Below are 26,123 nucleotides of genomic sequence, written 5' to 3' on the forward strand. Positions count from 1 at the left end.
GTCTCCTCCTCTTCTGCCCTCCTGCCCATCACCTTGCCAGCAGACAGCCCTCTCCAGAGACCACTCGGCAATGCCCCCGACCCCGGTGAGAGCGAGGTTTGACCCCGGCCTTTTCTCTTGGGGCTTCATCGGCTGCTGGGTTTTGAGTCAGGAGAACAAAGGCAGTCTGTGTGGGCATGTGGGCGACTGGGCGCTCTCCTTTCCTCCGTTCCTCTGCTCCTCCCAGGTGGCTCTCTCAGACCACCCAGCTCACGGCTCTCCCATCTTTTGATGTCGGTTTCCTCTGAACCTTGGAAGGAAGACCTGTCACATGGCACTGGTCCTTTGGCCACTGGTCCCTCTGATGTCTGACCAAGCTGTGAACATACTCAGTCCAGCCGGCGGGCCAGGACCTGGAGCTGGCACCGTCCCTACTCCCCGCCTGTGGGGAGGCCTGCAGAGCCTTGCCTTTCTGTTTGAAGGTGTCGTTAAAGGCCACAGCTTTCCAAATTCCCTTCCTGGAGAAGACAGAGGAGCAGAGAAGATTCTGAAGCCAAGTGGTCCCAGGGAATCACTCCAAACTTGAATTTCCCATTTGTAAAGTACAGACTGCATCAAGCGGATGCGCTGGGGCCCTGACAGAAGCTCAGGTTGGAGAGGAGCATTATTTCTTCCAGGCCATGAGAGAGGTGACGGGCTGCAGTGACAGCCCCTGATACAGGTCAGGGCTGTCTAGGATGGCTGCCCTGAAACCCCAATATGAGATGTTTTTGCCTGTGACTTTCCTTCCCTTTCTTCAAGACCCGTGAAGAAAGAGTCTCCACATTTGTTCTCAATGCTGTTCAGCCTTCCTCTTTCAATAGCGGTTTCCACTTGGAAATCTCTCTCTCTGCTTTCCCCAGTCACCCACCCCATCCCACCCTCACTCCTCCCAACCGTAGTCTGAAAGAGTTAACTCAGTCCTCAGCCCCTGCCAGGAAGTCTCTATTTGCCAGTAGAATCAGCCTAGTATGAGCATTATTGAAATCGCTAATTTATTTCTATAGCTTCAGTCTCCAGCCTGGAATGGAACAATGAGACCAGAAGTGTTCCAGACACATTGTTTAATAAAGGAACATTCCTCCAGCTGAACTGTATGGCTGTTGGATTTTCTGGTTTGATCGGTTAACCCTTGCAAGTGGTTTGGATTTCTCTTGTTCGAGCTGGTGGGACTGGGGGTGGGGAGGTCTCAGGGTCCATGAGCCCCTCTCGTTGCTGTATCATTACTCCCCTGACCCTGACCTCTTATCTAGTCAAAAGGTTTAACCTCTGTGACATTGTCTTCCATTGGAGAACTGGTTAAAGATGTAAATCTCACAGAAATGAGTGTGCTGTATGGTCCCAGGAGAGATGGCAGGATTGCCCCTTCTGAATTTCGACCCCGTCGGCTTTGAGAAGGCTGTCGATTTTATTATCGATCATTGAGTTTGATCTGATGCATCTCACAGAGACTTGGCTCCGCGGTTGCTTGGCAGCAGCTACGCCGATGACGAGTTTTTCCGTTCCCCTCGCCAGATGCAAGAGCTGGTAGGGTAGACGCAAACTTACTCCTCCCTTCTGGAAAGTCTGATTTGGATACATGCATATGTGGGTTTCTTTGTGTTACTGATGGCATGCTTTAAAAATTGCTCTTGACATACTGCCGAGGCAGGGGGATAGATGGAACGACCTCTGGAAGACCCTTCTTGGTAAAAGAGCTGTGCGTTCTTTTTTCTTGTTATTCTGTGGACTGTACAGGTCTTTCTTTTTTTTTTTTTTTTCTGGAGATATACGTAGAATACTATATAACTTAGCCTGGAAGGGATGCCCTGAGGTCACCTGTGTCCAACTCTCTGGCTCTGGATAGAACCATCGCAAATGCAGTCTATGATGCAGAAAGTGGGTTCATCTGGGGGGAGTCAATATCCATCCATCCATCTGTCATTAATCAAATAATTGTTAAAATCTAGGAGCTATGCTAATACGCTCCCTATTATTTAATTTCTTTTGGTGTTTCTATTCAGTGAGAATAGAAGACCATTCCAATCCTTTTTCAACTTGATCTTTCTTTTGCACTTGACACAGTTGACCACTTCTTCCTACTTGATATTCTTCTTCCTAAGGTTTCCAGAGTCTGTGACATGATCTGTCCCTGCACGTCGGCTCCTGTGGGCATCCTTCTTATTCTCTTTCATGTGTTCTTTCCCCCTTTCCTACCGTTGGAGTATCAGTGTCCTCAGAGTTCTGTCTTTAGCTTTCTTTTTCCTTTCTTCTGCTCTTTCAACACTCTTTCTGGACAATTTCAACTGTGTCACCGTGTGTAAGTTATGATCTACCTGCATATGATGACCCTCAAATACTCTCTATTTAGCCTGCATTTCTGCCGTGTGCTCCCGGCTCTTGTATCTGTCTCCTGACCGTGAATGCCTGGATGTCCAGAAGCATCTCAAACTCAGCATGCCCATAAATGAACTCGGCATCTTCTCTGTCAAACCCGTACCTTTATGATTCCCTGTCTTGGGGGATGTCCTCATCATTCTCTTTCTCAACCATGCCAGGATCTGGAAGCCTCCTTAGGCGTCTCCTTCCCCTCACACCCATGGATACTAAGTCGTATCAGTCCCATTTTCCATATCTGTTTCCACTGCACCTTCTCCATCGCCACCATCCTGATTCCAGCACCCACGATCTCCCCTTGCATTACTGCAGTGTCTCTTAACTGGTCCCTAGATTTGCCCCTTCCGGCCATCTGCATGCTGTATCAGATTGATCTTACGAGGTGCAAATCTGATCAAGTCAATTCCTACTGAAAATCTTTCAGTGGCTTCTAAGCACCTAAGAATAAGTTCACACTCCTTAAGCGTGTTGTAGCAGGTTTCTATGATTCACCTCACTTCTTTGCTTTATCTCCACCCTCAGACTTCGCCCCAGACACACACCTGAGTCTCCAGCCGTACCAAACCACTTGCCATGCTGCTTCTGCCTCCGGGCCTTTGCCCGTGCCCTTCCCTCCACCGGGGACGCTTTTCCCTCCCCCGATGTGCTGTTCGTAGCTCAAGCACCGTCTCTCCTGCGAAGTCTTCCTTGACCTCCTGGGATCCTCCTCCCCACGTCCGTTGCACCTGGCACCTGTCGTGATACTTTGCTTTCGTGTCTGTGTCCCCACTAGACAGCGAGCGCCTGGCGGGGGTGAGGGTGGTGTCCTCTATCCGTGTAACCCCAGTGCTTCACACAGGCTTGGCCTGGAGAGAGCTCAGGAGCTGTTCCTGGCTATACAGCCCCTCAGATAATTTTTCCTCTTCTGTTGTGTATCTGAGCTACAGATGCTTCGTCACTTGTCACTTTAGACTTTCTCTTCTATCTATCGCATCAGAAATCTGCCAGAAAGCACGAGGACTTCTGAAATGAGCTTTGTTTCTCGTGTTTGGGTGCAGTCAACTCTTGTTTATCTGCCTGCAGCTTCACCTGATGTTTTGATTATTCGGAGGAGAAATGATGAATATAGACTCGGCTTCGCTTGGATCTTTAGCTCTGACCCTGGTGCTGCTTCCACCCCTCCGCCACCCCCATCCTCCTTCCCTGGGAGCAGGGGAGGCAAACAGATTTAATATCGGGTCATGCTTCCAATGGAGAAGGATGAAGAAACACTGCTGTGTTCTTGCAGGCCCTCCACAAGTGCGTGTGTCCACATGGGACGCTGTGTAAATCAGTGTGGGAATGTGATGTTCCCATAAATCTGTTGTCTTGTGTAGGGATCACTGTCTAGCTTTGTTGGTCTTGGGAACTTGTTTCTATGCTGTGTGGACCGAGCTTAAGAGAAAGTCAATCATGTTGATATCCAGGGCATTTATACTCTACTTAGTGAATTAATTAATTCATCAAATATTTGGAGCACTCTTGTGCTTGGGCTGGTAAGACAGCGGGGAGCAGAATTGGTCGCTGCCCTAGAGCGGGCAGCGTGGTATTATAGAAAGGCATACCCAGGTCACGCAGACCCCAGTGTAAGCCTTGATTGCATCACCCCTTACTGTGTGATCCTGAACGAGGTACTCAGCCTTTCTGAGCCTCAATTTCTTCATCTAAAAAAGGATTATCCTATTTCCATTATTGTAAAAATTAGAGCGAGAATACCTCAAACATCATCTGTTTGCTACAGTGCCTTATACGTCGTAGAGAGGCATGATTACTCTCCACTGTTACAGCAGTGATTGTGACAAACTGCAAAACCCAAACTCTCCAGTCTGCTTTAGCTGACGGTAATATCTAAGGTTTAGGGTGTACATTCCCTGATACAGACTCTGTTCTTAGCGCTTTACATGTATTAAGGCACTGAATCTGTACAGTAATCTTTTTAGGGAAATACTTTTGCTATTTTGTAGAAGGGTAAACTGAGGCACAGGAAAGTCAAATAACTATTCCAAGGTCACACACTTGGTGAATTGTTGGCTGGGGATTTGAACCCAGGCAGTTTTGCTCTGTATTACGTGCTCTTAACATATTACTCTGTTTCTCCATATTACTCAGTCTAATAATGTTTCTAGTGAATAATTGTATTTGTTTTCTAAGGCTGCCATAAAATATTACCTCAGACTTGTTGGCCGAAAACAACAGAGATTTATTCTCTCACAGTTCTGGAGGCCAGAGTCCAAAATCGAGGTGTCAGCAGGGTTGGTAACTTCTGGAGGTTCTCTCCTGGCCTCTGACGATTGCCAGTCTGTGCTGTCCCTCGGCTTGTGGCCTCACCACTCCAATCTCTGCCTCTGTCTTCACATGCCTTCTTTCCTGTGCGTCCTTTTCTCTTGTTTATAAGGACACTGGTCATTGGGTTTAGGGCCCACCTTCATCCATGTGACTTCATCGTAACTGGTTACATCTGCAGCGACCCTCTTTCTGGATAAGGTCACATGCTGAGCTACCACGTGGACATGAATTTTCGGAAAGCCACTATCCAGCCCATTATAATAACCGTTGGCTCTTTATTTTAAAATGGGAGGAGTGTTTATTTACTGTCATTCCAAAAAACAAGGGAAATAATTAAAATTGTTATTATTATTAATTATTTATTATCCAAGAACCTGAACATATATTAGAACACGATTCCGCCTGGCTTGGGCCGTGGCCAGACGGTGGGGCCCTGCGTCCTCCTCGGCTGGTCCTGGCCTTGCGCAAGCCGGATGCCATGGAGGCTAACCCACACCCCGGCCCCGGATTTCCCGCTAGTCAAAGGCCTTCATCCACTTCCCATCTGATGTGGCCTTGAGTTCTTTGACTTTTCTCGTTTCTCTCCTCTGAATGGGCTCTGATTTGTCGGCCCCCTTGAAATGCATCCATGAGAACAGAGACACAGTTTCCTCTCTGTCTTTCTAGTTGTGGCCAAGGCCCTGTGGGCTTTTTGTGGTGGCCGCGTCGTGCTGGAGCCCCAGGCCTGGCTCTGCCTCTCACCGCAGTGATTTTGAGCCTCTCTGTGCACAGTCTGATCCTCTTTAGGATGGGGATCATTTCACTTAATCACAGCTGAGGCAGCTGAGGGTCGAGCGGCCCAATGTGTCTTGATGCGCTCTCATTGGCAGCGTGTGGACGTGCTGGGATCGAGACTGGGCATCTGCTGCAGGTTCAGATGAAAGGGTTTGGGCGCCCGCAGACGTCTGCCCTCCATGGTTGACCCCGGTCCCGGGAGGGCTATCAGGCGGGGATAGTTCGCGTGGGAAGGGCTGGAGGAATGGGTCCAGAAGGTGGAGTGTCTGGTCCAAACTTTTGATCAGGAGATGCGCCCTTTGATGTAGCAGAACGGAGTTCCTCCAGGAGCGGGCCGTGGCCAGCGGGCCCGTTCGCCTCCCCTGCGTTCTCCGGCAGGTACGGCGCAAACTCGTGTGTCTGGGTCTCAGCCCAGGGCCATCCTCCCATTAGGGCTCGTCTGCCTCTTGCTATCTTGTGGTTCGTCCTAGTTGACGATCTCCCTAGCTCATGAGATGTGAAATGTGCCATCAGATCAGAGCATTAATGGGACACATTTATTGGACGTCTACTATATACAAGGCACAGTATTAGACTGGGGTTCAAGAGTGAAAAGACATAGAACCAGCCTTCAAGAAGCTCACTCGCCAGTATAGCAGACAGACATGGAACAGTCACGGCAATGAGAGAAGGGCCAGGTGGAGGTGTGACCGTCAGTAAGACCTGAACTAGATCAAGGTTTGGCAAACTAGATCAAGGGCCTACAGGCCAAACCCAGCCCACCGTCTAGTTAGGTAAATAAAATTGTGGTGGAAATTTGGTACCTAAAATGTATTGTCTGTGCTTTTCCACTTCCACAGTTGAGTGATTATGATACATAGCCAGCAAAGCCTACAGTAGTTACCATCTGCCATTGTATAGAATAAGCTTGCTGACCCCGTCCCAGATGATGGGTTAGCAGGCAGAGTTCCGAATGAGAAGTAGACACGGACCTCGTCCTCAGGGGCTCTCTGGAGTTTTGTGTGTGTGCAGCTGGCACATGGGATTTGGAGAAAGATGACCTGAAGGAGTGGCTTGGGGGGAGCTGTGGAGATGTGTGTGAGGTTGGCCTGGGAATGATGTCAGAAAGCTTGCAGGTGGGCAGGAGGTCTGTGGGGCTGGGAGGAAGCTGGGTGCCCGGGGACACACTCTCACAGGCGCACAGAATTGCGGAGAGAAAGAGAGAGAGAGGCCAAGGCTGGGGCCGAGCCAGCCCGGGAGGCTGTGAGAACAGGGGTGGCATGGGTTCAATGTCAAGCATCAACGATGCAACTCAAGTTGAAGGGTCCTTACGGGTCATGTGACCCCAACCTTCACTGTGTAAGGGAAGGGAGGGGTGGGAGGGGAGGGAGGGGAGGGAGGCCACGTCTCCGAGCTCATCCAGGTGGAGGTGGCAGCTCAGGTGGGCATCCTGCCTTCCTCCCCGATGGTGAGCTGAGCCCTGGGGCCCTGACCCCGTGACCTAGCTCTTAGGGGAAGGGGCTGAGAAGCGTGGCTCCTCCCCGACAGCCCGCCCCCTCTTTTAAAGGTTCTGTAGCCCCCAGACTCCTGGTCTTTTTTCCTGGCATCTTGTAGGTTTCCGCAGTCTGTAAGCTCCTCGAGGGCAGGGTCTGTGTCTGGTTCCTCTTTGTGAACCCCTCCTTGTTCGTACGGGGGACCCCGTGGATGTGGGAGAGCGCTGAGCTCTGAGGCCTGGCCCTCCGCCCTGGTTGCCCTGGGGGGAAGGCGATGTCACGAGGTTTCCGAGGCTGTCCCTGAGCCCTGGTCGGATTGGCAGCTCCCCGTGTGGTTAGTCACACACGCTCTGGCCACCTGCAGAGCTTTCTTCCAAGACACTTCACCACCCCTGAGCAAGGAGCTTCTTTAAACGCTGAACGTCTCCCACGCAGCCCCGTCAGGTAGGGGAGGCGCCAGTCGGGATGCCACGCGTCTCCGGTGATCCACGGAAACGCCTCATTTGTCCCGACGTGTTGGCGGAAAGGCCGAAGAGCTGCCAGAGAGGACGCTTGGGCTCAGCCCATCCCTCATGCGCGGAATGTGCTTCTCCCACCTCCTTCACGCTTCGAGTGGGCTCCCTGGGTTCCCCCGGGTGCTGGGCCGGCCCCGGCCCAAATCCCCCAGCGAGCCGGGGACGGCAGGGACGTGGACGGGGAGGGGAAGGCAGTGCAAAGCGAGGTGGACAGTATTTGCCCACAGAGTCCGGCAAATGATGGACACTATTTGCCATCTGCACGGCAACCCCAAAGCTGTCCGGCGTCGGAGGCTTAGCTGGTCCAGCAGGAGAGCTGGAGGATGACACACGGGCCAGAGTTCAAGAGCCGGGGACACCAGGTGTCCTGAGGCCGAGAAAGAAAGAGGGCTGCTTTAGGCACTTCCGGGCACAGTTACTCAGTTCTGACCCTGCAGGGCCTCCCACTCAGTCCTCACCCCCTCCCTTTCGCCCCTGTTTCTGGCCTCATTTATCTACAGTCGCATGGAAATGCGTCACTTATAGGGGCCTCGCTGCCCAGCCCAGTTACCAAACATTGAAAAAAAGGCCCCAGTGCAAAGAGTACCCTGTCACGGAAGAGAACGCATGACGTGCACCTGCCACGTGGGCGTCGTGGGCAGTGTCCCCACACCTCCTCCCATCGGCCCTCACGGTGGCCCCGTGAAGGGCGGCCTCCCCCCCATTCCATGGACCAGGGCTCAGAGAGGTGAAATAACTGCCAAGGTCATACAAGGTCATAAAAAAATCATAGGGCTGTCTGGTTCCGGATCCTGTTTTTTTTTTTGTTTGTTTGTTTTCATTATACCAGCCTCCTCCCGGGACCAGGGGCACATTCTTTTCCTAAGAAAAAGACTATTTAGGAAGCTTGTCCAGAGTCCTGGCAGGACTGGCCCTCTTTGTGGGCAGAAATGGGGGTTTGGGTAGCATGATTCTTAAAAAAATTGAGATATAGTTCTTGTACCGTAAGATCCACCCTTGTGAAGTGTGGAGTCCAGTGTTTTAGTGTACTCACAAAGTTGTGCAGCCATCACCCAGGTGGTATGATTTGAGCTTCTTTAGAAAGGCCCCTGGGCCTTCACCCTCTCCCCCATCAGCCTCCTTGTACGCTGAGGTCTGTCTGCTGTGAGTCGCTGGTGGGGTAAAGCCTTCAAAGCCGCCGTCTCAGTTCAGCTAGTGGAATCAGACCTTCATCGGCCTGTTATGCCTCAGAAGGGTGGCCTTGTCATAGATGGCCAAACTTGTCACTTGGAAGTCCCTGCATGTGGGCACCTGAGTTTAGACTATGAGCTTCCTGAGGACATCCCAGGGCCTCCATTAGTTGGAAAGGATGCGGGTTCAGTGATGTGCGAAAGTCAGCACGTAGGAATGCCCAGGGCACAGACCCTTCAGAGCAAGGTCAGAGGCAGGTGGAGGCGCCTATGGAGAGCTCTGAGAAACAGCTGGCTACCAGGAGGAGGAGAATTGAAAACACATTTTCTCTTGTCTTATTTACCTGGACCTGGTTAGAGCTGGCTGACATCCTGGGACTAGTTTCTGGACTGCTTCTCTGATTCTCTTGGTTGCAGAATGAACAAAAAGAGCTTAGAAGATGCTACATCTCCAGATTTCTCTGGCCTCAGAAACAATCATGAGGCTCCCTGAGCACGTCCTGTGTGGGAGACCTGTGAAGGATTCTGAGTGGGGTATGCTGGCCTTTCCCGCCAGCCAGGGGCTCCTTGTGTGCTGGGGCTTTAGGAGACCTGGATTCTTCCACCGCCCTCTGGTAGGTTTCTGCCATTTCTCCGTTGGTTCCGTCGGTCCCGGTGGACTGTGTAGGCTGCTTACTCCACTCCAGGTGCTAACGCTTGAACAAGACAGGGGCCAGTCTTTAAGACGTCATCCTTCTACTTGATCTTTTAAAAAATACAGATATCCCTGGAGGGGTTCTGCTTTGGCTTACTAGTCATTTACAAGCCATGTAGATGACTTTTTTCAGATTATACTCTTGAGAGCAAGTTTTGCTTTGGGGCCGTGGAAAGGACACTAAGTGGTGCTGCCCCCTTTCTCTCTGGCCCTTTTCCTGTGGATCAGCATCTGGGGTTAAGACTGGGGCCACAGCCAGCCCGTATGGTATCTTCATGCCAGTTAGAAAGAAGTCTGTCTTCCTCAAGATGCTTTCCTTCCATTTTTGGAAAATTGTCTTAATATGATGATTTTATTTGATCAAAACTTTACTGCCATCACCAGAAAGCTGACCTAGTAAATAATACAACTCTAAGATATCTTCCCTATGGTTGGTGCCCCCTTACTGTAGCATCTTTGTGCAGTGCGTGACCTGCACAACTGCATGTGGCCGCCTTGGTTAGGATAAGCACTTGGTTAGGATAGTTACCCTTCTTGCTGGCTGGTGCCTGCTGCATTTCTCATCCAGCAGAGTGGTGCCTCCCCCTGAGTAGGGCCTTTGATCCTTTCAAGTTTTAGAATACGAGAACAGGGATGGGAGGCTTGGGGAAAGGAGAGAAGAAGAAACACGGTTCTATCTAGATGGTGTAAGTCTCTGTGACTCCCGGGTTTTCCCAGGAGGCTGGGAGCTTCACAGCCTGTCAAATTACATTTGCAGTAGATGGACGGAAAGGCCAGTTCTTGAATCTAAAATGCTAAGAGAATTCCTGCCCTTCGTGAAGTCAAAGGATCCTCTCAGTGGGACTGGACTTGCTGAGCTCAGCCCTGTCATTTCATAGGTAAGAATAAGCAGAGCCCAGTGAGGCGCAGGTGCGGCACCGAAGGCACAGATGGGAAGTGGGGAGCTGGCACAGGGCCTGGGTCTCTGTGTCTCATCAACTTTCCCCTTGTCTGTCCCCGCCCCCTCTTGGGGGCTGAGTGGTGCTCGGATAGTGTGGGTCCGAGGAGCGGGAAAGGCCGTGGGCTCTCTCTCCAGGGACTTCTCAGAATTGTGAGTGTCCTGTGGGCTTGGGTTCTAAGGAATCTGCTTTGCGTAGAAGGCACTCGAAAAACACCTTCGTCCCTGGCCTCTCCCAGGGAGATTTTCCAGCACTTTTGACATTTACTTCCCCTCCTGTTGTTCCTGATGCCAAAGGAGACTGAGCTTCAAAGCAAGCGTTCGGTGTTGGCTTCCTTCATCCCTTAAAGCACACACGTTTGATGAGAATTATTGGGTTTAGGGGGGCTCCTGCCCTTCTCCATGGGAGCTTGACTTGGCAGTGGTCCCAGCAGCAGTGAGGTTTCTCTGCAGGGCCAGCGTTATACCTTCTTCTCCCGATTGCTATTGATCATGGTTATTCGTTATGAAGTCTTCATGTGAAAGGAAGCAGGCACCCCAGGGAGACCACTGGAGCCTTGGAGAAGCCACTCCCCGCATTGTGGTGACATCAGAAGAGTCACTGTCACACGAGACGGTGGGGCACATGCCTCATCATGTTCCCCAGACACGTCCTTTGTCCTCTGGCTCCAGGACCCTGAACAGCGTCTGGTTTGTGTTCTGGCCCACAAAGGGTTAAACAGACAACATGCATTGACTTGGGCACCATGTGCTAAGTGTCACACCAGCATCAGGGGCGTAGAGATGAAGACGGAGACGCCTCAGATGTGATCTTGAACCACGAGGGCTTGCAGACAGAAATCCTTCTCTTTCCTGTGTTGCTGGAGATGATGCAGACCCTACTTTCTGTTGAAAGCCTCCCCCGGGCTTAGCGCTGATGCCGGGAGGAACCCGGTGAGCTGCAGAGCCGGGGCGTTTTCCTCCGGGGGGCTGAGAGTGTGGTGGAGACAGGGGAGTCGGATGTGGAAAAAAGGTGCCCACCAATCAAACATGGGGCCACTTGTCACAGATGAGTGACAGGTGAGCAGTCCGGGAGGGCTTCTTGGAGGAGGTGTGAATGGAGGCCCACCTTGGAGAGTGCTGCTTGACCCTGCCGCCTGGGCCCCGGGCCTGGGTCAGCCACTGCTGCACACGCCCCATCTGGTCTCACCTGCAGGCTTTGAGCTCGACTTGCTGCTGCTCCCTTCTTGCTCCCCACCCTCCCACTTGCCACCTGCCTTTCACCTACCCCAAGCCCTCAGCTCCTCAGCCTTTTCCCAGCATCCCTCTCCTCCCCCTAGCCAAGGTCAATGTTTCTGATTGTTCCCCCCAGTTAGAATTACTTGCGTTCTTCTGCATCGACTCTCATTTTGTTATTTCCTGTCCTCTGTTTTCTAAACTCCCCAGGTCCCTTCTCGTTTATTTCCCCATCCTCTCTGGTGCTGTTCGCAGCACCGCCCAGTTTGTAATCATCTGCAGATTTAATTAGCGTGGTTGATGACCCTTTTCTTCCAGACTTGGGGCTGTGGGGAGGGGCGGGCGGCCTCCAGCAGGGCCAGCTCCGCGAGGTGTCTGTGCAGAGACTCGCGGTCGAAAAGCCTGTTTTGGCCACGTAGAGGGGACGTGTTCCAAACTGGGCTCTTGCCTCAGAGAGGGAAAAAAGTGCCCCGGGAGCCAGGTTTTTCTGGGAAAGAAGGGAGGATCCTGGAAACTGGATTGCACAAACCCCCTCGATTCAAATTCCTCTGGCCAGAGGACTCCGCGTGCAGAATCCAGTTATTATCGGCTCGAGCACCTGCTTATCCTGAGCCAGGCACCGGGTGAGGTGCCTTTCTCATCTTCTTGCTCATCTTCACAAGCATGCTGTGGGCCCCCTGTTGCTTCTGGGTTATTATTTTTCTCTTTTACCAAAAAGGAAACTGAGTCTCAAGAGAGGCCGCTTCACATACCCATGATCGCACAGGGAGTAAATGGCAGAGCGGGGAGTTGAAGCCAAGCCTCTCTGAGCTCTTCCTTTAATGCCCTCTGCTTCTCAGGGACCCCACCTGCTTTATCCCCTGGCCTCCAAACCACTCGAGGCTGATGGACTATGTTCATGGTACCCTTGGCAGAGAGGCTAAATTCTGGATATTTTTGGAAGCCCACAAAACAATCAGCTTCTCTCTTCTTTTTTTCTCATCACCGTCGATGGGTCTTTTCCTGAGTGTCCCTGATCAGTGCATCTGTATCGGGTCAAGATCTAGGTTTTAGTTAATCGAACAGCCTTTACTCATAAGCCGACTTCTCTAAGCTCTACCTTAATATCTTTCAAGGCTGAGTCTGGTGGGGAGGGCGGAGGGGGACAGGTGTGATAGTCGCTGACTCTGGCTTTTAGGTCAGGTCTGATGTTCTGTAGGCAGCACAGTGGTTTCAGTGTCCTCTCTCTGAGCTGTAGGGCAGTGATTCTTTTTTTTTTTTTTTTTGACATAAATCGCCACAAGATCTTTTTTTTTTTTTAATCAGTCATCAGTTTTATACACATCAGTGTATACATGTCAATCCCAATCGCCCAATTCAGCACACCACCATCCCCACCCCACCGCGGTTTTCCCCCCTTGGTGTCCATACGTTTGTTCTCTACATCTGTGTCTCAACTTCTGCCCTGCAAACCAGTTCATCTGTACCATTTTTCTAGGTTCCACATACATGCGTTAATAGACGATATTTGTTTTTCTCTTTCTGACTTACTTCACTCTGTATGACAGTCTCTAGATCCATCCACGTCTCAACAAATGACTCAATTTCGTTCCTTTTTATGGCTGAGTAATATTCCATTGTATATACGTACCACATCTTCTTTATCCATTCGTCTGTTGACGGGCATTTAAGTTGCTTCCGTGACCTGGCTATTGTAAATAGTGCTGCAATGAACATTGGGGTGCATGTGTCTTTTTTTTTTTTTTGCAACATTAGCATCTTTTTTTTTTTTTAATCAGTCATCAGTTTTATACACATCACTGTATACATGTCAGTCCCAATCGCCCAATTCAGCACACCACCATCCCCACCCCACCGCGGTTTTCCCCCCTTGGTGTCCATACGTTTGTTCTCTACGTCTGTGTCTCAACTTCTGCGTAGGGCGGTGATTCTCGATGGCGCATTATCCTCAGGGAGGATAACTTTTCCTTGGCTGGGACTTCCCAGCACCTTGGAGCATGTTTGGCATCCTTCCCTCCATCCACTAAATGGTAGGGATGCTCTCCAGTCATTGTGACAAAAAAGCTCCCACCCACTTCCTAAGGGGATGGCACAGCTCCTGTGGTTTGCATAACAGAGACACGGAGAACATCTCAGGGCCAAGTGGGGGCGAGCAGGTGGAGCTCTGGCCTCCAGAGGTCAGCGCGGGTAGCCCCGTGCGATATTGGGTTGGAAGAAAGGGTTCTTTGGCCGAAGAAAGCTTGTAACTAGGTTGCAGAAGATTCTACAGCTTCTTTGTGCTTGCTCAAAGTCTGCCTCCCTGTGTAAGACCTCAGTTACGAAGGGTTAATGACCCCGAGAAGGAGTCGTCAGACCCGTGCCTTCAAGAAGCCTGCTTCCTCTGACCTGGAGGAGGTCACGGCAGCACCGAGAGGCTTCTCCTTTATTCTGTTGACCATGGCCTAGACCAGCCCCAGAGCAGCTGGACGGTCGCTGCCTGTCTGCTGCCTTTCTTGGTCTTGCTAGGAGGTGGGAAGCTGTTCCCGACTCCACTGAGAAGGAGAAGGAGGAGGGCATTCTCTCCGGGTTCCCTGATGGAGGGGGACTTTCATTATTCTTTATCCTGTCAAAGGTACAATGCATCCAGGGGAGTGCACAGGGCTGACCCATCAGGGTCACTATTGTGAGCTTCACGGGCAGCAGCAGGATTGTGGGTGGAGCGTCCAGCACGGGCCGCATCTCAGCCCTCGGCTCCCGAGCTCCACTCCCCTTCTGCAGCCTCATCTCACTCCTCTTCGTGCCACCCACAGCCTTTTGCACGTGGAAATCCCATCACGGTGTTCGAAGTACCACTCAGGTTCCCTCTCCTCCAGGAAATCCTTTCTGGCTCCTCCAGCCTGGAGTCAGCTCTTCCACTGGTTTCTTCTATCACTGAGAACTCTTGGTTGCATCGACAGAAAACCCAACTCAACTGGTTTAAGCAACAAAGGAAATTTATAAGCTCACGTCATCAGAAAGGCCATAAGTAGGTCTGGTGAGGAGTAATCCAGCAGCTCAAATGAGGTTCCCAAGGACCTCCTATTTCTCCATCTTTCTGCTCAACCTTTTGCAGGGTCCACTCCATCCTCTACTTACTCAGTGGTCCCTTGGCTGACCCAGGGCTTCCCTCGACTGCCACTCTTCTCCCCAGAGTTCTGGCAGACAGAGAAAGCTGCTTTGCCCCGAAACCCTAGCCAACATTTCCTCACATCTTATCGATTCCGGTTGCATTACAAACGTATTCCAGAACCAGTTGTTGTGGCCAGGGGGATGGGTATGCCGACGGGCTCAAGCTAATTGGTCTGATCCCTGGAGTTGATGGTGGGGTCAGTTCTACCGAAAACATATGGCTGAGATCCGGGAAGAGTGTTTCTCTGGGCGCATAATCTGGCAATTATTGATGAGTGAAAAGGGAAAACAGCCAACCAATGGGCATCGACTAGTTGTCCTGTCCATTTGGACATTAATCACCGCAGTCATGATGTTATTCATCTGTCCTGTGTGTTAGATATCATTTATCTGGTGTTCAAGGAGACTGGGAGCCGTAGGATGGCTTGTATTTCTTCTGCGTGCCCTTAACTCTTAGCATGTTGCTGGTCACACAGTTGTTGCCCAATAAATACTTGTTGAATTGAAATATGATGGGGTGATTGAATAGTAGGAGACAGTGGAGATATTCCTTAGGGGAGAGGTGAGTCACTGCTCAGACAAGGCAAGGGCACATCTTTTGGAGGGAAGGCGAGGGGAGTTAATGACTGATAGCATGAAGGTTTTATAGAAGTGCCTTGAGGAGGGAAGACAAGTATCTAAATCAAAAAATCACACAAGTTTTGAGTTAGGAGGAATACGAGAGAGATGGGTACTTTGAAAGGTAACGTGATGGGCTTTGAAACTCCTGGAAATGCTTTTCTCCGAGTGGGACATTTATTACACGGGTCAAAGGAGTGCAGGTCCGGAAGGAGATACTGGGCGTTCCTGCCCAAAGGTTTGATGGTTGTTCAATTTAGTGGTGCTCATTGGTGATCCGTAGGGAGACTCTATGATTTATTTTCCAATCTGGGACATTTTTGGTAATACTAAAACGCTACACTGGATAGAACGATGAGGCAGAAGACATAACCTGGGACTGTCCCAGCACAGCCAGGACCTATCAGTCGTCTTTGGTCTAGGTCTCTGTCAACCGCCCAGCTAGGCGACCCTCTGCCCCTGCTCTGCAGCTGCCTTTCACTTCTCTGGGCCTCGACATGCTCGCAGTGTCCTGGAGGGGTGAGAGGTTGCTGAGAGCTGGTATCTGCAGCATCTGATTCCACTTGGGGGATGTCGACTGTCCAAAATAGTTCTCCTGTGACGAATAGGAAAGGGCGGCATTTTCCTCTGGTCTTTCCTCCAGTTTATCTGTGACCTTTTCCCCTCTGTGTGGGGCTGGGCCTTTGTGCCTGGGGCCTGGGCTTGGGAGAGGCCCTGTTCTTTCTGCCAACATCGTCAGGGCTTACGGACTTTTATCCTCTTCTATGGTAGAAGTTGGGTCTCTGGCTCCTGGATTCTGTTCCGCCTATTACTTCCCACATTCTAAATTCCCAAGGGAAACATTCTCCTTCAGCTTCACTTGGGGCTGTTCAGGGAAGCCAGGAACTATTGCCACGGTGGGCTCAGCTATGATGTCTCTCAAGTGGGATCCAAGAAGCATGGTAGCCTCCCTGTGGAGGTCAAGGGCATGTGCTCTGTGGCCCAGGGGGCAGCAGGACGCCCTGCACTTTGAGTCCCAGGGCAGAGATTTGGCAGTGGCTGCCCCGACCTTGCTCCTAAAAAAATCCTTTTATACACAGTTCAGAATTTGCAAAACGCTTTCCTGTGTATAATCTCATTTGATCCTGAGATACCACAGAATCAGTATTAGCTTTTGAATACCTATTTATTAATTAAAAACTAACAGTATATAATATATTTTAAATAAATAACATGTTTATTTAACATAAATAACATATTTTATGTTATAAATGACATTTTATATGTTATAAATAACACATGTTTATGAAAAATAACAATATTTTTCAAAACAAAAAAGTGGTGAGACATGTGGCACTATTTTACATTTTTGCAAATCTTTTTTCCCTAGCCTTATTGAGGTATAATTGATGTATAATAAACTGTACCTATTTAAAATGATCTGATCTGTTGAGCTTGGGCATATGTACAAGCCCATGAAGCCATCATCATAATCAAGACAAAGAATATATCTACCACCCCTGAAAGATTCCACGGGTCCCTCGTAAAGTCCATCCTTCTCTCCTCCAGTTGGTATTATTATTAATCATTTCATTTATTTTAACATTGCCTATGAGTTTCAAGAGCTTTGGTGACTCGCCAAAAATGGTATGGCTGGGAAGTGACAGAGCTGGGGCCCAAGACCCAGTCAGTCTTCAAACCCTAATACCCATGGCCTTCCCATGACCAATCTGCCCCATGACAATGGTGAAGATTTCCCCCGTTTTCTTCTGTGGGTTTTTGAAGTGGAAAGAAGCCCAGGGAACACTTAATCCCACTCCGTTGCTGACTCCACATGAGGTCCCCGTCCTTCCAGAGTGCTGGGCTGCCCTGGGGGCCCCTGCAGGTCAGGGATTAGGTGGGGAGCTGGCTCTCTCAGCCCTTGGTGTATGAGAGGGTCTGACTCCTTAATTTTTGCTGGGTTCCCTCCTCCCCAGTTCTTCACCTGGGCTTGAGAAGAGGTTTCCTGGGTGTCAGCTGTGGGGAATACAGTGAGGTGCGATGCACAGATTAAACACTGTGCCACCAGGTCCAGAGGTCATGTCTTCTGGGCGCCTGTCCATGTTGGTAGCACAGAAGGCCATCCCCCACTTCCAGGAACTTTTGGTGACAGCTGTTTTCCTTTGACAAAATTATGACAAGAGTGGCTAAGTTTCCATCGCCTTAGGACCCTGGCTGGGTTGTCCCCAATCTTTGCTTGGGAAGGAGAAGCCTTTTCTGTAAGAGCAGTCTTGGTGCTGGTATTTTTTGGGGTGCGGGGGTGGTCCCTGGGGCAGGGTTCGGTGGGCATTTGGTCCTGCCCCCTCCGTCTTTGCTGATCACTCACCCATCCTCCCCTTGGCCTGGGGAGGAGAGGGTTGGAGAGGAGAGTCATCTGGGGCCTCTCGGGAAAGCAGGTTTTCACCTTTTCCTCCTCCAGTTCTTCCCTGCACTTAGTCCAAGCCCCTGTGTCTCTGGGTGGCCCAGGCAGACCCTGCTCCCGGACCATGGGTTGGAGGTTCCTGAAGGAAGTTAAGACTTTGGTCTTAACGATGACACAGGTAGACCAGGGTGTTCCTCCGTGGGGCCGTTGTGAGGACCTTCTCATTTTCTGCTCTGATTTCCTGCTCTCAGGGCTACACCCCACACTCCTCCTTAGTCTGCCCCAGCCACAGTCTCAGTACCGCCTGGTGTAAGTCCTCCAGCTGCATGGACGTCAACCTCGGTGATCTGAGAACATAGGAGCCCCTGGGGTTTCGTCTCCCCCTCCCCATGGGACCGCATGCCCTTGTTCCTTGCGGATCCGAGGTGACACAGGTTGGTGATATCTGGGAGGCGTCTGCCCCCCTTGGTCCCTCTCCATCATCTCCCTGCCCCCGCCCCGCGCCTGGCAGCCCGCTCCGGGCCGCAGTGTGCTGCAGCTAGTGTTCTCACGGCAGGCTGGGCCCAGAGCACACGCAGGCGCCCTGGGTCAGCATCGGGGTGGCTTGGCCGGGCTGCGGGGAAGGAGGCTCGTGGAGTATCGGGTTCCAGCGTTTGGCGGGGACTGCCTCCCATTCACTCTCGTCTCTCCGGAGGGGGGACGTGGTCTGGTGAAGCCACATGCGGTCTTTGGAAGACAACGAGACATGAACAATACGGAAAATCTCACCAGGAGTGCGCGGCCTCCGGTCCCTGACAAGGGCTTTCAGCAGTGGCTGGAGCTCTAGGGAGAGGTGTCTGGGAGCGCGGCTCCCCCCACCCGCAGTCCCCTGTCCCCCATCTACTTAATCTCCCGTGTGTGGCGCATAGAACTGCCCTGGACGGGTTGGGAGCCCCCAGGGACATGTGACGCTATCCCTCACAGGCACCGTGCCATGGACCCTGATGTCAGGAGACCTGGATTCCATTCCTGGCTCTGCCCCTGACTAGCTGTGTGTGCATAACCCAGCCACTCAGCCTCCTGAGCGCCAAGGTCTTCATCTGCTACTTGAGAAAGATGTGAAGCGTCGCTGGAGGGCTCTTCAACTCCAGCATCCTTTGGCCAAGTCAGTTCCTCTTCTGAAATGCACCGTGGTCGTCAGCTGACCGTGCTTTGAGCCGTCAGCGTGAGGGTGTTGAATGGTACGTGGAAGTCCGATGCCTGGCAGATAAAGAGACGCACGACTTCTGCATCTGAAGTGTCCTTTATTCTTCAGAGCATCCCCGATTCTCCTCCTTAAGGCTGCAGCACCCTTAGGAGCCTGTAAGGCAGAGAGGTTCCAGGTGCGTCCAGCTGCGGTTCAGTTCAGGCTGTGTCTTGTGAACACCAGGATGAGCTCATGCCGACGCAGTAGACCTCTAGGGATGGGAGCAGTGCCCTGAAGGTGCAGTGAGGACCCCAGGGCTACCGAGAGGAACAGAGACGACCTCCCGCGAGGTCTTTATAAGGTTCCTGGTCAGGTGGAAACTTGAACAACTTTAGTTGTGGGCACAAGACGAAGATTCAGAAATGACACTTAAGGGTAGCTAATTTTTAGAAATTGGTCACAGGATCTGAACAGAACTGATGCGTGCATGGAAGTTGTAAGACGTAGTTACTGAGCATTTATTGTGTGCCAGGTGCATGGTGGCTGCTGAGGACAAAGCAGTCAGCAGGACAGACGCAGTCTTTGTCTGCATGGAGCTTAGGTCTGGCCAGGAAGCCAGGCATTAGACACCTGCTTACAATGAGCGCAGGAGTGGTGAGTGCTAGGAAGGAGGGGGTTGGGAGCTGTGCAGGTAAGAGGGGGACCACGCGTAACTCGGGGCTCAGGGAAGCCTGCCCCGAGGAGGTTCTGAAGTGAGAAGCTGGCTGGACCAGTTGGAAACCAGTGAGAAGGGCTGGGTGTCTGGAGTCCTGGGAGGAGGGCGGGAGGGGCTGGTGCCTTAGAGAATGTGCGTGCGATCAGGTCTGCTGTTGGGTCAGCTTTAGAGAAGAAGGGAGGAAGGGAGAGACTGGCGGATGAGCTAGGGCATGGGTTCAAGGTGGGGACCTGACTCTGCCTCTTGTGAACTCAGGTTTCTGTTGGTTTACTTAGTGGTGAAGGAAACCAGCTGACACACCTTGAAAGACACTGAAAGAGCCGACAGTCATGTGATGGTTGAGGACTACCCATTTCCTCTGACCAGAGTACTGACAGCCTCTTCTGGGGTGCTTCCTCCTGATACCCAGGAACTGGAGAAACAGAATTTGTAGGGTTTTACGAAAATGGAATCATGCGGAAAAGAGTTACGTAGTTTTGTGAGATGTTTCAGTTGAGCTGGAGAGATGTTCCTGCCCCATCGTGCATTTCACGTTTGTTACCCCTGCGATAGTGCATCCCCAAGATGGATGGGTTTGTGCTTTCTTAGAGGAACCTTTGTGCACTGGTTCTCCTTTCTCTGACGACCAGAACCAAATTATACGTTTCAGCTCATTTTACATGAACGTAAATTTTAGTTGCCTGATGAGATTTGGGAGCCCCTCCGCTCACCCTGATTGCTTAGTTATGAAACCTTTTTTAGGGATGGATTATATGCTCTCATGCCTAATCTCTTATACTTCATGTTAAATTTTGTGTTGGTTTCAGAAAACAATGCTTTCTGACCGTGTTGTCAGATTCTAGAGATGAATAATACTTGGAACCCATGGTTTCCTTTAGGTCCATGGGACATTTTGAAAATCCTACAGATAAAAACTTCAAGGCAGTAAACAAACCAAGATTTTAATCTAACAGGAACGGTTTTCGCTAAGTCTTTTCTATCAGTTGCAGGAGTTCTGTGAAGACCTACTCTGTGTCCAGCCTGTGCCAGGTGCTTGAGGGACACAAAGGAAGTGTCAGGTACTGTCCCTGTAGTCGAGAAGCTGTCATTTTAGTTGAGTAGAGCGAATCCCCATCATTGCAATGGCCGACATCTATTGATGAAGAAACCGAGGCTCCCTTGGTTAAGTGACTTGCCCAATGTCCTACAGCTGTAAAATCCAGGATCCAGATCCTAATCTATTTGAATCCAAATCCCAAGCTCCTTCTATTTCCCCTGCTATGCCTAAAGGAATCCAAATCCAAGGTAGAATGGAAGTTAGCTGGGCCTGGAGAATAGGAAATTTTTTTTTCTTTTGTAGTTCAGTTTATGTTAACTTACAATTTTTTGATTTCTGGGTTAGTAAAAAGAGCTTATGCGTTTGGTGATGGTTCTGCTGAGGGATTTTCAAGTATTTGTTTGTTTCTTTGTTTGTTTTTTCCGGGAGACATACATCTCGGTGTTCTTTTTATGAGAAGGTAACGATGTCGCACGGCATGAAAGAAACATGATGACTAGATGTTAGCACCAGCATAACTGCATTCCAGCTTTTATTTTCCTTTGAAACAAGTTCCATTTGTGCAGAATGGTGAAGCAGCATGCTTTGCTGGAGGGAACGAATGCCCCGACATTGGGGAACAATTTTGCATCAGTTTAATACACAGTTGGGCTGCAATTGATAGAGCCTCTAAAATCATAGGGGCTAAACAAGGTGGAGTTTTACCTTTCCCATAAAAATCCCGGAGACAGCCCAGGGTGGCTGAGACACTCCATAGAGTCAGGACCCAACTTCTCTCTTGATACTTTTCTGGCCTTGACTTTGACCTCGAGGTCTAAGACACTTGTATTCGTGTTTCAGGCTGTAGATCCAGGGGTAGGGAAGAGGATGAAGGGGCAGAAGTCATCCACTTGCATCTTTGCGGGGGGCTACCAGGAGCTGCTTCACCCCTCCACCTGTACCACATAGGCCAGGAATGAGTGTTATGGTTACACCTAACTTCAAGTGGGATGCAGTCTTCATTCTGGAAGGCCGTATGCTTAGTTAAAAAATAAAAGGAGAATGGCTCTCAGGGGACAGCCAGCAGTCTGCCACCAAGGCCACGGGTGGACCCTGGCCCTCCCAACCCCTTTCTCAAACATCTGCATCCACTTAATGGACATTTGGTACACACTTGAGGCACCACGTCCAGATAAAGTTAAAAAAAAGGGGTTCATCACAATTTAAAAACAAAAATGAAACCAAATGTTTTAAAATCAACAATAGTCACGATTTCATCTTCGTGAGAGGGATGGTACTGTCTGCCATCTTTCACTGAAAACATCATTTCTGGGGCCATGATGGAGAGGCTGGGACTTCAGGTCAGCTTCACAGATGGTTTCTTTTCTTCCTCTTTCTTTTCGCTAAATTAGAAAAGCTAAAATTACCGTTAGAAGTAGCAGCAAGTGATTGATGACTCTGTCTAGTAGTCCTGGTATTGCGGCCATAGGTAGACAGAGAAATTGGGGCAATTTCTCAGTGAAAGCCGCTTCCAGGGCTTTGTCGGAACTATGTCCACTTGGGAGCTTGAAGGCTCAGTGTTTCATCTTAGGACTGCCTCTTAGATTCCTCCCATCCTTTGATTCAGTTTTAGTTTAAAAGGCACGTCTTTAAGTTCTGTTGCAGCCCTCGGATGTGGTTTTTAACTATGCGTAGTAAATGTCCTGTCTGTCTTTGGGATGAGAGGAGAAAACCACCAGGTAGAGCATAGACTGCCTGGATTCGAATACTTTTCAAAATCATACTACCTGTGTAACTTTGGACAAATTATTTGAATTTTCCCTGCCTCGATTTCCTAAACAATAAAGTGGAGAGTGATAGTACCCGTGACTATTGTACGAGCCAAAACACACAACCTCCCTGCTCTGTCCGGGCACACGATTCACACTCAGTGCAGATGCGTCACAGTGATGGGTATTATTTTCAGGTATTTGTCAACTCTAGACCATCCAAGACTTTCAGACCACAGTTCAATCTTCCTGAGAAATCCTGGTTTCCTCTTCATTCTTCTCCCCTAGAAGTCAGGAGCTTTCATCCCCGAAGCGGGGGTAGCTTCTGGATGTCTGAATTATTGAAGAGATGGTAGAGTGCCTTCAGAATCAGAGAGACAGTCTTCAGTTGCATTACAAGCATCGTAAAATGTCTTTTTATCTTATTCATCATCTCAAAAACCCACGAGAGCCCCGTTGTAGACAGTGCACTTTGGTGGGGAAAGCAGTCTTATCCCCGCTACCTGGTTCTCTGCCTGGCACACGGGGGGATGTGCTCAGATGCCTCCATGGGCATCTTCAGTGCTAAACTGAGACCGAGGGCGTATCGACGAACACCAGCTGGTCTTTGCAGATGACTTTGCAGAGGACTGTCACTGCTTTTCTGTGAGCAGGATCACTTTTGCTGCTTGCAGGGTTGGTGCCTTCTCAGTCCTGGCCTCCATACAGCCTGCTTCACGAGATGCCCAGGAAGCCAGCAAACCCGCCTTTCCCCTGTAGCGTGGTCTGCGGGGGGTGAATGCAACAAGAAACTGCGAGCACATGTCTCTGAAGGGCACACTCACTAGGACCCGGTTCCCACTCCGCCCTCAGCTTTATCCTAATTGTCAGTGGCACTCGGGCCTGCATCACATGGGTTCTGTGACTCCCAGCGGTCATCGGATGAGGGATTTTGCTATTGGCTTGTTCTGCTTCCTTTGTGAACACAGTGTTTGTAATTCATTTTGCAGGTAGTTTTAGAAGCTTCACACCAGTAATGGGGCTTTTGCCCATGTTTCCTGCTTGTTTTGGTCTTTTTTCATTTAGTGACAAAATGAATTAAAGTGTTTTTTTTTTTTTTTCCTTTGTGTGCTTGTTCTGAAAAAAAATTGAGGTTTTCTTTGAAGGTGAGGAGAAACTGATGGCTTGATGTTGTAATCTGACCAGTTTTTATAGCATACACTGTTCCTCGGGCCAGATGAGTTGCTGAGTCAATAAAGCCTAGTTTTCAGATATTCATCGCTGTGTTCCCTTTCCTTACTTTCCATTTTTGGGTGAAATCAGTGCACTCACAGAATGATTTGTCCTGGGACCTAGATTCATAGCGGTATTCACGCGGAGCCCTGCCCAAGATTTATGTTTATGATATTATACTGAGTTGTGCCATTTACATGATTAGTTATGTCATTACTTTTAGGCTTAGATGATCCACTTTTGTGATTTGGGCTATGACACAGCGAAATAGTAGAACAAAAATACAAACTTAACAATGAAAATATCTGTATGGAGACAGGTTCCAGACTGTTCACTGAATCCAGCAGAGGTAAACCGACTAACTGCTGTAAATACTAAATATAAAATAGGTGATGAGAATATACTGTACAGCACAGGGGATTATACCCATTATCTTGTAATAACTGATAATGGAATATAATCTACATAAGTACCGAATCACTATGCTGTATACCTGAAGCTAACACAATATTATAAATCAACTATATACCTCAATAAATAAAAAGCGTTAATGGGATTTCTGTGAAAATTATAATTGCTTACATTGCAAATCTCTGAACACAATTGTTTTAACTCCCCTTTTCCTCTGAAGTCACCAGACCTCCAGGGAGCACACTTTGGGGAACCTTTCCCTACTCTGGATGAGAGCATTTCTAGACCAGAAGTGGTGAATGGGGTATGGGTGGGAGGGGGCTGGCCCTGGGTGAGGTGTAAAGAGACCAAAACCCAGAAACTGAAGAAATAACAGGTCTGGGCTTCTTGTTTGGGAGAGTTGGGGAATCAGGAATTTAAGCTATGTCTCCTAAGTGTTTCTCTTTCTTCTTCCTCGTCTCTTACAGAGTAAAAGCCAGGGCTCCGTCTTTGTCCGGATCCACGCCCCATGGCAAGTGCTGGCCCGGGAGGCGGAATTCCTGAAGATCAAAGTCCCCACCAAGAAAGTACGAGCATGTTTCTGCTGGGTTTGGGGCCTCGCGAGGGCTGGCTGGGTGTGTGCATAGCGTCGGGAACGGGGCCAGGTGGGACGTGGGTCCTGCGGAGTTGGAATCACACGTGTCTCCCTGGGGACGCTGAGTTTGTGATGTGGAGGAGACGGGGAAGAGATGGGCGGGGAGGGGCCGGGCTTGGGAGATGGTGTCGCCTCAGAGCACCGCCAGGACGTGCCCCGTGAGAAGCTGAACGTTGCCCTGGTCCAGCTTCTTGATTTCTCTGTGATAGCCCCCTTCTCCCTCCCTCCCAGCATGGCCAGGCATTTCTGTAGAGCGGGCGTAGCAATGAGAGCAGACTAGCAAGCCTTGCCGCCTGGGCAGGCAGCCTGTGGGGAGAATAGCGCCAGGCTTGCCACGAAGACCCCTCTTCTGGTTGTGACTCTGTCACTAAGTGTGGTGTGACGGTGGGTTTCTGTAAGATAGAAAGTTCTTTCACACTCGGGTTGATCAAAGGCATCTGGGGAAAGTGTTCACAGTGTTCATGCCTGGAGCCCACCTGGGACTTTGATTTAGTTGGCTGGTATGGAATGAGGCTTTGGCATCAGTATTGTGAAAAAAAAAAAATCCCCAGGAGGTTTTGATGCACATCTGGGTTGAGAGCCACACGGTTCAGATGATTTTTGAGGTCCTTTTCAGCCGTTGTAGTCTATGTATAACTTAAAAATTCCCCAAGGAATTCCTGGGTGACAGTTGCCTTGCATAAGAAAATCCAGCAAATACCTCCAAAGATAAAAGCAATGTGTCCACAGATTCACTCTTCTTTTTTTACTAGGTATTTTAGGAGAAAGGGGTGGTTATTGACTTTGACTATTTGAGGCATCTCTAGAAAGGGCCCTGGGACAGGTGATACTCTAGTTTAACCATAAATGATCTATAGGTGATCTGTCTCTGTCTCTGACACACACACCCACACACCCACACACCCATCAATAGTTTTACTTCACAAGTGGTGACCTAGCTTTGCAGAGATCACAACTTCATCATTCTCACTGCCGTTACCATGAATGTTCACCATCCCCGTCATTAACAGAACTACATATTTGCTGCTTTCTACACAAGCACTATTACCACCCGCCTTCTCTCATCACCATCTCCACCATCAGTAGCATGGTTAGAGAGAGCAAAACATTTGGATTAGCATCATTGGCTGTGTGTACACCATCTTCGCTACAGCAGATCTACTGTTCCCATCAAAAATCACTCATCAGATATCGTCATGTGTGATGCTGTATCATGCCCCCCTTATTCAAAAAGGATGAAGTCTGTGGGTTCTGTCCTTATAGATTTGGATAACACATCCATGGCAGGGGGGCAGATGACTATTGAACAGTGAACAAGCATGAGCAGGAATATTAGCTACAAACATCGTGCCAGTAAAAGGTACATGTTTTGGGGCCACACGCCTGAGTGTCCTGGTTTCACGAGGACCACGCTGTGACCGTCTCCCCTTCAGTTGCACTGCTCAGTTCTCTGTCTCCTGGTTTTTGACCCCTCACTCCCAACACCGCTGTCCTCAGGTGCAGGCACCATCTTGGCTCTGGACCTGCGCCCCTCCTCTGCTGATGGTCTCCCCATTTGATGGCCACATGACCGCATCAGCTGT

At 50.0% G+C, this 26,123-nt stretch overlaps 1 protein-coding gene and 1 long non-coding RNA gene across 7 annotated transcripts in view; one reads left to right on the plus strand and one right to left on the minus strand.

Annotated features, from left to right (window-relative positions):
* LOC309641530 overlaps positions 1–26,123 on the minus strand; it is a 462,249-nt gene that overhangs the window by 61,700 nt on the left and 374,426 nt on the right. The gene's annotated exons all lie outside the window — the stretch shown is intronic.
* ANO2 (anoctamin 2) overlaps positions 1–26,123 on the plus strand; it is a 348,333-nt gene that overhangs the window by 51,856 nt on the left and 270,354 nt on the right. For 5 of the 6 annotated variants that reach the window (XM_082421522.1, XM_082421521.1, XM_082421526.1 and 2 more), the window contains one exon: positions 24,374–24,472. The exons of the other annotated variant lie outside the window; for it this stretch is intronic. In XM_082421522.1, the coding sequence (XP_082277648.1) occupies positions 24,374–24,472 (99 nt within the window). The remainder of the gene's footprint in view (positions 1–24,373; positions 24,473–26,123) is intronic. 6 annotated transcript variants of the gene reach the window in all.

The sequence above is a fragment of the Balaenoptera physalus genome, assembly GCF_965194825.1.
Source record: "Balaenoptera physalus genome assembly, chromosome: 13".
Taxonomy (NCBI): Eukaryota; Metazoa; Chordata; class Mammalia; order Artiodactyla; family Balaenopteridae; genus Balaenoptera; species Balaenoptera physalus.